Source organism: Carassius auratus, chromosome 15, assembly GCF_003368295.1.
Source record: "Carassius auratus strain Wakin chromosome 15, ASM336829v1, whole genome shotgun sequence".
In the NCBI taxonomy this organism is placed as follows: Eukaryota; Metazoa; Chordata; class Actinopteri; order Cypriniformes; family Cyprinidae; genus Carassius; species Carassius auratus.
In genome coordinates this window covers 12,445,012-12,457,558 of record NC_039257.1, presented here as the reverse complement: position 1 = coordinate 12,457,558, position 12,547 = coordinate 12,445,012, and the positions used below count along the sequence as shown (strand labels likewise).

General features: G+C 38.1%; 1 protein-coding gene across 3 annotated transcripts in view; it reads right to left on the bottom strand.

Annotated features, from left to right (window-relative positions):
- The window catches only part of LOC113115134 (protein-tyrosine sulfotransferase 1-like), a 44,341-nt gene that overhangs the window by 12,734 nt on the left and 19,060 nt on the right, over window positions 1–12,547 (bottom strand). For all 3 annotated transcript variants that reach the window (XM_026282440.1, XM_026282438.1, XM_026282439.1), the window contains one exon: window positions 3,910–4,108. In XM_026282440.1, the coding sequence (XP_026138225.1) occupies window positions 3,910–4,108 (199 nt within the window). The remainder of the gene's footprint in view (window positions 1–3,909; window positions 4,109–12,547) is intronic.

The following is a 12,547-nucleotide window of genomic DNA, read 5'->3' as shown; positions in this document are numbered from 1 at the left end:
CTATCATTTTTTGCACCTCTTTATAGGTTTTCCCCTCTCTAATCAACTTTTTAATCAAAGTACGCTGTTCTTCTGAACAATGTCTTGAACGACCCATTTTCCTCAGCTTTCAAATGCATGTTCAACAAGTGTTGGCTTCATCCTTAAATAGGGGCCACCTGATTCACACCTGTTTCTTCACAAAATTGATGACCTCAGTGATTGAATGCCACACTGCTATTTTTTTGAACACACCCCTTTCAACTAATTCAACTAATTGCCCAATTGCACAGCCTTAAGAGCGTGCATATCATGAATGCTGGGTGTCATTTGTTTTCTGAGAATCTACTGAACCTACTGGTAACTTGTTTGCCACGTAGCAATAAAAAAATATACGAAAAACCTTGATTATTCTGGTTAGTCACATTGTACTGCTATTATTTTGAACAATACTGTACATGCATCACAGTTTCCTCAAAAATATGAATCAGTTTTCAACAGTGATAGTTAAGAAATGATATAAGCATTGCACATTTACTGAAACTACATTTTTAAAAGATTTCCCTTTCCGTTATTGTGGAAGCTCTTATTAGTCATTGACCCACATGCTTAGTCTGCATCAATTTCAGCAATCCAAGGCATGAAAATGCAAGAGGAGCAAATTAACGGCCTACTTGACCTATTATGACATCACTGCAATACTTAAAGCACAGAGAACCTCTGCGTTTAATGGATGCTAAAATGATTCGAAATTAAACGGCTCATATTTTTCAACTTCTGAAGCACAGCTTACTTCTCAGACTTCAAAAATAGAGTCACAGCACAGTTCACCATTTTTACTGCACATGCTCGGTGTTACAGCCTGTCTGCATCACACACCTTGTGAGCAGATCTTAGATCTTCACTGTTGTGTGTGTGTCATACTTCATGTCAAAGTATGGAGGGGGCAGGCTTAACGACTGATGCATGCAGCTGTGTTTGATCCAGGGGAAATACACATTAATACGCAGCAGATGTGCTTCTCCCTATGTCTCTCTCTCACACACACACACACACACACACACACACATATATACACACACACACAGCCTTGAGTCAGAAAGATCTGGCTGTTGAAGGAAAGGGACTACAACAATAGCTTTTCAAAGGAATGCTGAATGAAATCCACTGCGTAGGGTACAAGCATGCACAAAACTGGCCAAAATATGCAGAAATACAAACAAACGCAAGAAAGATGAAATGCAATACAGTTACAAACAAACAACACACTCCTGTGCCTAGTTTTAAAAGCTGCTGCCTTCTTTTTGGAATGAAACATCAAGCATTAATGCTTTGTCCAACTTGCAAAATTTTCTAGTTGAATAATAATTGAATAATTTAATTCTTTTCACACAAAACAGGGCTTTGAAGATTGCAGGGTTTTGGTGAGAAGAACAGCATGAGTTTTATTCAACAAGCGAAACATATGGAACTGAGAGAGATTGGCGCCAATTGAATCGCTGAGAGTGAGTCCAAAAAATGCAGCAATTTCTCAACTAAAAGGAATCTTCTGTGTGTGGGAAAGAGGGAACAACTGTCATGGAAAGCAAAGCACAACTGCAGAATAGTTCAAGGTTGACAAACGCTTCAGACTGGCTTAGCAGACATGGAGTATTAAAGGGACAGTTCACCGAAAACTCACGCTCATGTTGTTCCAAAGCTGTATGACTTTCTTCTGTGGAACACAAAAGAACTATTTTGTAGAATGTTTTGACTTATAATGAAAAAAAACATTGGATCCCACTGTTTTCAATTAGGCCTGGGCGATACGGCCAAAAAAATTATCACAAATTTTATCAGAGCCACTTTAAATTTCTAATCTTTATTCCTTTCCAGTTTAAAGGCAGATTTTTGCTCCCAAGTGAAAGATGTAGAAACATGATCATTAATGGTGGTTTTAAACTAATCTTTATGGTCAGAACATGACAAACACTTGACGTTTTGGAATTCTTTACACTTTGAGTCATTTTATCAAAATTAGTTTCTTTAATATTTTTTATGCATTTCTTAGTTCGTGCATATTCTTGTAGTTCATTTTGTTTCAAATCATGTATCACATACATTATATCGAACATTTTTCAAATTCTTGTTAGCGTTTTATTGAGTCCAGCATTTTATTGAGTTTTCAATGTATAGGAAAAACATTGAAATATCTTCCTCTATGTGTGAACTTTTCTATGGGTGAACTTAAGAAAAACTTCCCAATTGGAATTTAAGACGTTCTGACCACAAATACATTCCTACATCTGAGACAAGGGCAAAAAGGATGAAGTTGTGGCCAGAAAACCTTGCGCAGCTGTGTCAATGCCACTGATAGTTTTCCAAGGATAGGAATCTGACACGGCTTTTCCCCTCAGACTCTCTGAGCCGGACTGGCACATTGAGAGAGCTCGACAGGGGCCTCTTCCCGACCTTAGAGGGAAAAAAAAAACGCCCCACTATTTAACCATGACTGTGGTTCGCTGCTCAAGTAGCACAAAAATGCTTTCCACCACAGTCAGCACTCCATCAAGTCATGCAATTTTCCAAAGTTTGTTATGCTTCAACATGGAAAAACGCTAATAGAGTGAAGCTTGATATCAGGCCTTTCATAGTGAATGACAAGACCACCGAGCCCACCTTGAGTGGCACGGCATCCATTATTTAGTAAGGAACAGGGACACTGCTACAAGCAGAAATGTTTTCTCACAGAATTTCAAAACCTGTCTGCTTGAAGAACACTAAGAACCTGAAGCCATTTTGATCAATCTTAAAGGCTCTTACGGGGTTTTAAACACATTTTATATTCTTTTTTTCCCAATGGTTTAGCATATGATTTCATCATTAACCACTGCAAATGGATAGCAGCTGTGAAAGAGCATGGTGTAATACCACTGATGTAAGAACTGAGCCTAAATTTCTCTTTATTAAAATGAGACTTCCAGTCTGAACGAGAAGAAAGGGACACGATCCAGGATAAAGTGAGTGAGCTGCTACAGCTTCTCTTGAACTATCATCATAGACCGTATTAGCATCCAAATCGTCTTGATCTTTAGCTCAGTAAACAAGGCAGAAAAAGGAATTACACAAAGTATTGAGATTAATGGGAAATAAATGGTTGGTCAATTAACAAGCTCGGCTCGTAATAGAATGTACATTTATTCATGTTTGACAGCGGTAAGCTGGGTCTACATAAACCAGTGAGCCTCGAATCATTAGCAATCAATAACTTCAGAGAAATGATGATGGAGAGATGGATTCAACAGAGTGTCAATCAATGTTTGCTCCTTTATAAAGAACACCCACTTCATCTAAATAATGAACGAAACAAAACGAATGAAATTTTTTTGTATTATCCTTCATTAAGAAAAACTTTCTTTGAGACCTGCGATGTGAGATTTCTAGTGTCGACCTAGGAGTAGATTATTATTATTATAGATCTACTCCTATTATATATATATATATATATATATATATATATATATATATATATATATATATATATATATATATATATATATATATATATATAAATCTACTGTAACTGTAATAGCTCAGATTCAGATTCTCTGATCTGCATAACCTTCCTTTGCTTATCTCAGAGATGCAACTCACACCGTTTCACACATGGAGCCGCTCGCTCCTGCACGATGTGTGGAATGCAAATGTTTTTTTAATACTTGGATTAAAAAGTAAAAAGCACAAACGCTAAGCGACACTAAATCCTCTGATCCCAGTCTCATAACATACAGCCTAGCTTGAGGAACACTTTCAACCAACATAACATGGCTATGTGTCCGATACATATCTGACCTAATAATATCAGCAAGATGATTTACTAGCGGATGGAGGAAAATGAGGTCGAGGTGCTTTAAGGTACAAATGAAAAAGATATTTAGTAGAGATGCTCACTCTTCTAGTGTTATCCAGGACGAGGGGGTCGGGCCGACCGTAGTTAGGAGGGTTGGCGTGGGGATCATAGCCGAGCCGGGCCAGCATGGGGGCGATGACAGGCATGTCCCGCAGCACATCTGGGGGGATCTTACCCACCCACTTGGATAAGGCCTCCACGTTGACAGGCTTGATCACCTGGTCTGTGGATCTCTCAACCCTGTGGAGCAAAAGAAGTGGGTCAGTGGAGCAGGAACATGTGCACACGTGCTTTACAGTCTTACCGCTGTGGACTAATTGGGTCTAATTAGATTGAGCAATGAAATTAAAGAAAACTCTACGCTTTGTATGATGCTTCAAAAGAACTACCTTTCGTTCTCTCCAAGATCATCACCCAAATGCATCCCACTTCATATTCCACACTATCCTTGTGTTTGAGGAGGTACAAATGACATTGATCGATGTTTCTTGATTTGCTAGTCTAGATGTAAAAATTTCAGTGTAGAGTTTCAATGGCTTTATGCTGATATAAATGAACTTAACGGTTTTGTTGAACTCCAATAAATTGTAATTGTCTAGTTTTCACTGCTTACTGCAGCTAAATAAGCTGCTTCCATCACTTCACCATAAAACGTGTTTGGAATCAAATTTGCAGAGATATTAAATATGAATCAGGCATTATGTCACACCCTAGGTAAATTATTCATATGTCTGAAATTAAATATTTACAAAGCCATGGAAGAACCAGTCCATGTCAGGTTTTTGTTGATAGAGAACACATAGGAGTGGATTACTTTTTAGGAGAGGTTCGTTTACCTATCACCGACATTTGCATAGGGATGAACCTTTTTTCCAAGAAAATTGAAAGATCTACTGAACACCCATCATTGTTCTCTCATGACAGCAGATGGGAACTGCAAATATTGGGTCAATCCCACAAAGCCCACAACGAACATGTGCACGTTATATTACCCTTAAAAAAAATCAAAAGAAAATAAATTATTTTTTGCAATGATATTTTGTTGACTATTTAGCACATTATCCCACCATCTCATCATAATATATTAAGATAATTTAGTAATTATCTATTATTGTAAAAAAAAATAAAAAAAAAAAATATTTTCAGTGTAGATGCAAATAAATTGGAAAATGAAAAACTGCAAACAAAATAATAAAATAAAATGAAAACATTTCTTTTGACAAAAATAGTTTATAACATAAGATGTTTTTGTGTGTGTGTGTGTGTTTAAACACACACACACACACACACACACACACACACATTTATTCATTTCATTTTTTTTTCACTCCATTACAAATGTTCTCTTTCTCTGTTTTTCCAACTTTGGATGGATCTGCCTCTTGTTTGGACTGAGTTGACTGCACTTGGAGACGGACGGAGTCATTGAGGCCATATCCCCCCCGTTTTTATTATTTCTTCCCTCATAGAGAAGACTGGCTCCAGATGGGAAACAGATTACTACACTCAATCCCCATCTGCAGCCAAGACTTCACTGCCGCCCCACATCAGAGTGCTGTGTGGATCCGATATACAACACCCTGAGGCGCTTACCATCCCTGAATACAGCAAATAATGACACAACAACCAGTGCTAAGACTCATGCTGGCACGTTTAGGAGTGTGTTTATGTGTGCATGTGTAAAACCAAGTGAAGGACCCAGCAGGCTGCGTGACAAGCTGCTTCGTCATCCCTTCTCAAACATCAGTTACAGAGCCATGACAAGCGATGGGAAGACCAATCCTTTCTCTTTCAGACATTTCGTTCAGTGAAAAAGTTTCACCAGTTAGTTTAAATAATCACACAAATTCTCACGGCATTTCATGATATAGTCATGACATTTTAATCTATAACTGATTTATGTTCTTGGACATGAATTTCTCTTTTTTTTTTCGCGTCACTCTGCAAGACTTTCAGTGTAAAGTATTTCAGCAGGAATTGTCTCAGTGCAGAGTACAATTTCAGTGTTTAAATCTTTGCATTTGAAAAACTAGAAATGATTAGATTGAGAATCTTGTGACTATGTCACGAAATGCATTGAGACTGGGTTGAACTTAAGTCTGATGGGTTTAGAACATGAGGGTGAGTAATTCATGTCAGAATTTAACTCTTTTGGTAAACTATCCCTTCAAGGCACCTAATAATGATGTGAACTGTGGATGTTTTGCATTTTTAAAGCATATAAAGTAAACTAGTTCTGATCAACTCACATTTTCACATAAATCATGAGAAACCATTACCTGCATTACGAACTGCTTGGTTCACACATGCTCATATCAACAGCTCATCGCTTTCAGATGTTTAAGTCAAAACTGTTTCTGGTGACTTAAAAACTGTACAAACCATTTACTGACTCTTTACTTAAGAGAGAACCACATTTAGTATACTACATTTGACATGAGGACTACTTTCTAATCACCTTTTGAAAGCAACTGGCACGTCAAATAACGGGACTGTTAAAAATATATTTGTCATTGAATCAGTCATTCAAGAGATTTGTTCAAAAGCGCTGGTTCATGCAGTAATGAAATAAATTAGTTATTTATGAGTGAGTCATTTAATCATTCATTCAAAGCATTTGTTCATAAGTTTATTACATATATTTTTAATATGTATATAAATAAATTTGATAAAATGTTTCAGCCAGTTCACAAAAAAAAGAAAGAAAAAAGAATGATTTGTTTGTGAACAGGACATCACTAAATGTAACTGGAGAAATTCATGCGCTGCCATCTGCCCTTCAGAATTACAAACCCAAGGTCTTATGCTTTGAGGTGTGCATTTGGCAATATAAAAATGTTAAACTGAGGAAAATCTAGTCTCCTTTTATTCCTGGAATGTATGAACATAGCGGTATATGAGTTATTGAATTCACCTTCCCATCACACCCTCCCCGACCTCAGCCTCAGCGCTAGAGACCTGCATTTCTCCCCAGGCACCACAAAGTCCATTTATATTGGCAAGCCGCTCCGCTGTACATTTCATTGTTCAAGTCCCTGGCCGACGCAGTCCTTCACTTCTCTAATCCATTTACATTGGAATTGCACTTCAGCTGCAACGTGATTAATAGATTTACTGTTTTCCAAGACAGAGAGGACTGTTTTCTTTCTTTGCTGCAGTTATTTTCCTCAGTGGAAAACTCAAAAATCATTAATTGAAAAACCGAAAAAGCAAGCAAACGTAAACGTGGACAGGAGGAAAAGCCATTTCTGGCAGTGGATACGTCATGCCATAGCAGTTGCCATGGCCAACACATGCCAACACGCAGTCTGCCTGCGCTGACGCGAATCGGTGTGAATCTCTTTATGATACATAGCTGACACCCTTTAAGGTGAGATTTGCATCTGCAAGCTTTGTAAAAGCTCAAATACTGTATGAAAGAAAACAGCAGGGATGTGTTGCTGCAGTAGCCACAGAACAAGGATGCAGATAAGCTGTTTGATTTAAAGGGGTCATATGAGGCGATTTCAAGTTTTCCTTTGCCTTTGGAGTGTTACAATCCGTAAAGTTGCAAAGATTGACGTCTCAAACCCAGAGAGATATTCTTTATAAAAGTTAAGACTTGTCCACGCTTTCCTAATATGCCTCATTCAAACACGCCCCCACATGTCTATGTCACTATGTGGGTTTCCAAATATGGTAAAGGACGAAACATTTCTGTCACACTCTTGAGGTATTCAGCCAATCACAATGCACTGGATAGCTGGCCAATCAGAGCAGTCCGATGAGCTTTGTAAAAATCTACGTTTCAGAAAGGGAGGGCAGAGATGACCAACAATAATGTGTCTAATGTGGAAAATAATGTGTTTTTTGATCCCTTAAACCGTAAAAACATTCAATTACTCCAAATACATAAAATAAATGTTATTTTTTGCAACATCATATGATCTCTTTAAACAGAACTGGTTACACTAATATACCATATTTCATCAATTAATTTCATGATATGGTGATTTATTAATCACATTATGCATTTAGCAAATGCTTTTATCCCAAGCAGCTTACAATAGAGGAACATAAGCAATTTTTCACAGACCCAACAATATGCAAACAAACGTGCATATTAGCTGAAAAAAAAGACCATTTAAAGCTGGCATATAGATATTTCAAGCCTTAATTGATTCCTAATGAGGATAAGGAATATTAATAATTCTGGATAATACTGATATTATGGACAATAATATTTATCACAACATTATAATGAAAAGTATGAAAAAAAATATTTTACTTCTGAGTTTTTAAATTATTAACTCATAAGAAATAAATAGTATATGTATGAACAATTAAATATATATCAATGACACTATTCATTTTGAAATTTTTTATTGTTCTAATAATCAACATGGTACCAACATATCATGCTTCCCCTTGATATTAAGGAACTTTTACAAAATATTTTTTTCTTTAAGTTTTTTAATAAATGAGATATTATTAATTTTATTAATATTAGTATTAAATAAGATACAGTGGGTACGGAAAGTATTCAGACCCCCTTAAATTTTTCACTCGTTGTTATATTGCAGCCATTTGCTAAAATCATTTAAGTAAATTTTTTCTCCTCAATTTACACACAGCACCCCATATCTACATTTTTTTTTATTAAAAAAGAAAAACTGAAATATCACATGGCCCTAAGTATTCAGACTCTTTGCTCAGTATTTAGTAGAAGCACCCTTTTGATCTAATACAGCCATGAGTCTTTTTGGGACAGATGAAGTTTTTCACACCTAGATTTGGGGATCCTCTGCCATTCCTCTTTGCAGATCCTGTCCAGTTCTGTCAGGTCGGATGGTAAACGTTGGTGGACAGCCATTTTCAGGTCTCTCCAGAGATGCTCAATAGGGTTTAAGTCAGGGCTCTGGCTGGCCATTCAGGAACAGTCACAGAGTTGTTGTGAAGCCACTCCTTCGTTATTTTAGCTGTGTGCTTAGTGTCATTATCTTCTTGGAAGGTGAACCTTCAGCCCAGTCTGAGGTCCTGAGCACTCTGGAGAAGGTTTTCGTCCAGGATATCCCTGTACTTGGCAGCATTCAGCTTCATTCAGCAGTCGTCCTGTCCCTGCAGCTGAAAAACACCCCCACAGCATGATGCTTCACCGTTGGGACTGTATTGGAGAGGAGATGAGCAGTGCCTGGTTTTCTCCACACATACCACTTAAAATGAAGGCCAAAAAGTTCTATCTTGGTCTCATCAGACCAGAGAATCGTTCAGGTGTTTTTTTAGCAAACTCCATGGGGGCTTTCATGTGTCTTGCACTGAGGAGAGGCTTCCATCGGGGCACCCTGCCATAAAGCCCCAACCGGTGGAGGGCTGCAGTGATGGTTCACTTTGTACTACTTTCTTTTTTTCTGTCTCTGAACTCTTCAGGCAGTTCCTTTGACCTCATGATTCTCATTTGCTCTGACATGCACTGTGAGCTGTAAGGTCTTATATAGACAGGTGTGTGGCTTTCCTATTCAAGTCCAATCAGTATAATCAAACACAGCTGGACTCAAATGAAGGTGTAGAACCATCTCAAGGATGATCAGAAGAACTGGACAGCACCTGAGTTAAATATATGAATGTCACAGCAAAGGGTCTGAAAACTTAGGACCATGTGTTATTTCAGTTTTTCTTTTTAATAAATCTGCAAAAAGTCAACAATTATGTGTTTTTATGTCAATATGGGGTGCTGTGTGTACATTAATGAGAAAAAAAAAGAACCTAGATGATTTTAGCAAATGGCTGCAATATAGGCTCTGCAACAGAGTGAACAATTTAAGGGGGTCTGAATACTTTCCGTACCCACTGTATATATACATAAAAAAAAAAGTAATGTAATTTTTGACACTCTTTATTACAGAGGAAAGTCTAAAATGTTTAAAAACAAAATTAAATGATGGTAATAGAAGAGAAACATGATGGAAGCCGGATTCAAACTTGTGTCGCCCACATGTGTAGGAGCACATGTGCCAGCCACTAAACCACGTCTCCGCTGAACGACACATTCAATCATGAATAACTTACTTATACTCCCATATTTCTCAGAGAAGGTGCGTATCTTCAGTGTGTTCACCACCCACGGCCCATATGTACAGTAACTGCTCCAACAGCAACACAAATCACCATGCTGTCTATAAGCGGCCGGGTTAGAGAGATGAAAGAGATCATTTAACTCTGCTACTGCCACATCCATTACTCCACAGCGGGAGCTATATGACAGCAGACGCTGCATATATCATAATACGATGACACGAAGGGTGGTGATCTACTAGATTTTTTCCACCAGTCACTCAGAACAAACAAGCTGGCCTTTTCTCGCCATATTGCAAGTACACAAACACACACATACGCGTTCGTAAGGTCATGCAGAGCTCCCTTCTGGAAGAGCGGCTTAATGGTCTCTGGCTGTTTGTCAATTATTCATGGAGGGCGCTAGAGCTTTTTAGCATGGCGGTGTAGTACTTAAGCCAAATAACAGAGCCCTGAGCTACATGGGCCACTCGAACTAATGGTCAAGTCTTCGCCACTAGTCACTCAAATCATCCATTCAGAATCGATGTTTATGGGCACGTCCATGTCTGGTGGCCCATACGTTGGTCAGAGAGGCTCAAAGGTGGTGAGCCGCTGATCAATAGCAAAAAAAACAAAACAAGCACATAGAGACCCAGCACTAACAAACCTAAGTGCAGAGAGCCGCTCCCTGGCAGGTGTTGTGGGCCAAATTTAATGGACTTGTATTTATACTTCCCCTCTGGGATAAAGGGCGGTTTCAGTGTTTATTACTAGCCATTAGGGCCCTCAAGGCTTCCCTCTGCCTAAAATCATATCAGTGCCTTCTCTGAAATGAGCTATGGTGGTTCAGTTCCCCTCAAGGACTGCAGAACCATGAAGACTTGAGCTGGCATGCTTTTTTCTGATGCCTGCAAGGACAGCCATGGCACCTCTTTGGCCGAGTCCTACAAGGGAGCTGCTCTGCTGGGCATCTGAGTGATGAAATATTCATGCATGTGTGCACAATGCTAATTTATCTGAGGCCTTCAGATCGAACGTTACATGACAGGTCTAACCCGCTTTATCATTGGGCCCTTTAGGCTTAACTAACCTAAACTAACCTAAACTAACATAAACAAATAAAATATCAAATAAAAGGAGGCCACTCCTATGTGCCATTTCATTTCCAAAGTATGAAAGAATATACCTGCTTATTGTAATAATAATTCTCAGTAACATTTGAACTGGACTTTTAAATTTTTTTTTTTATATATTTAATGGTTTGAAAACAAAACACAATCTGTAAATATGTTTACATTTATTCATTTATGTACAAAACTAAAAAATATTTAAACTTCACAGCCTCAGTTACAATTATACTAAAAAAAAAAAAGTTGTGTTAAGGATACAATAACGGAGTTGCATATGAACTTCAAAGAACAAGACAAAACATTTGTCCATAATGCATCTACAACAAGCTTCATATAATGCCCTGTTTTAATGAGCATTTGCTTCTAATCAATGGAGACAGTGTGCTAAGGAATGCACATGCTACTGTCTGGACACAAGACGACAAGCTCCATCCATCCCTCCTCCATCTCTCTCCTGAGGGCCAGTTTAAGATCTCAGTCTCTCAAGCTCATTGTCACGGAGACGTGACAAACAGCAGTACTGCTCACTTAGCATACATTAAGGAGTTTTATGGATATCCAAAGCAGCCAGCCAACCCTTCACAAAGCCCAGTGAAGGACAGGAACAGGGATCTTGTCTCTAGAAGTGCTCTAGTTAAATTAACAGAGCCTGGGTTGGACTCAACAGAGCAGACACTAGAAGCACTCAAGCCTTGCCTCAGGACACATGGGATAAGGGTAACAACAACAGTAAAATACCTGTTGAAGACACCACAGATCCTCCTGTGAGATTCTTCCTACAGCATTGCATAAACCTCCAGAAATCCCCATTAAGCCTGGAAAGCCTGATCAGGCAACAGTTAGAGGTGTTTATGGATGTTGCAGTGGTAGTGGTATAGAGGATGCCAGAAAGGAGATTATGGGAAGCTGCAGCAAAACCTGAATAAATACTGTATATCACGATATAGATCACAATATAGTTACTTTTGCTTTAAATAAGGTCTTTAAGATATCAAAACATTTTATTCCATAGAGCTTTTATAATTCTTGTTACCACTGTCAATTTTTTTTTAACTCAAGCTCAATGAAGACAAGTAAACAGTTTAAAAGTAAACAAATTAAATAAGAATAAGAAACTAATTGCAAGTAACAGGACAGAAAAACTACAGTAGAACAAAAAAATAAATTCTATGCTATGTAATATGTATGTAAAATGCATGGATATGTATAAATCTCATGGGGCTTACTGGGCTTAAATATCAGACAATCCTAGTGATTTGCTCAATTAATTTAATGTGAAAACTGAAAATGAATCATTCATTCAGGAAAGGTTGAAACTGTCAGTGTCATCGCACAAACATCCACTTGTCCATTCAGAGGCTAACTTGTCACTGAGCCCTCCATTATGTGGTTTTGGAAGAATAACAGAGTGTTCAGCAGCTGAGGTGTTTTTAACTCATCCCTTTCCTGTTCCACAACAGACCATATGAAGAAGCACGGTAGGGCTGAGTCATACTGTATATACTGACAATGTATC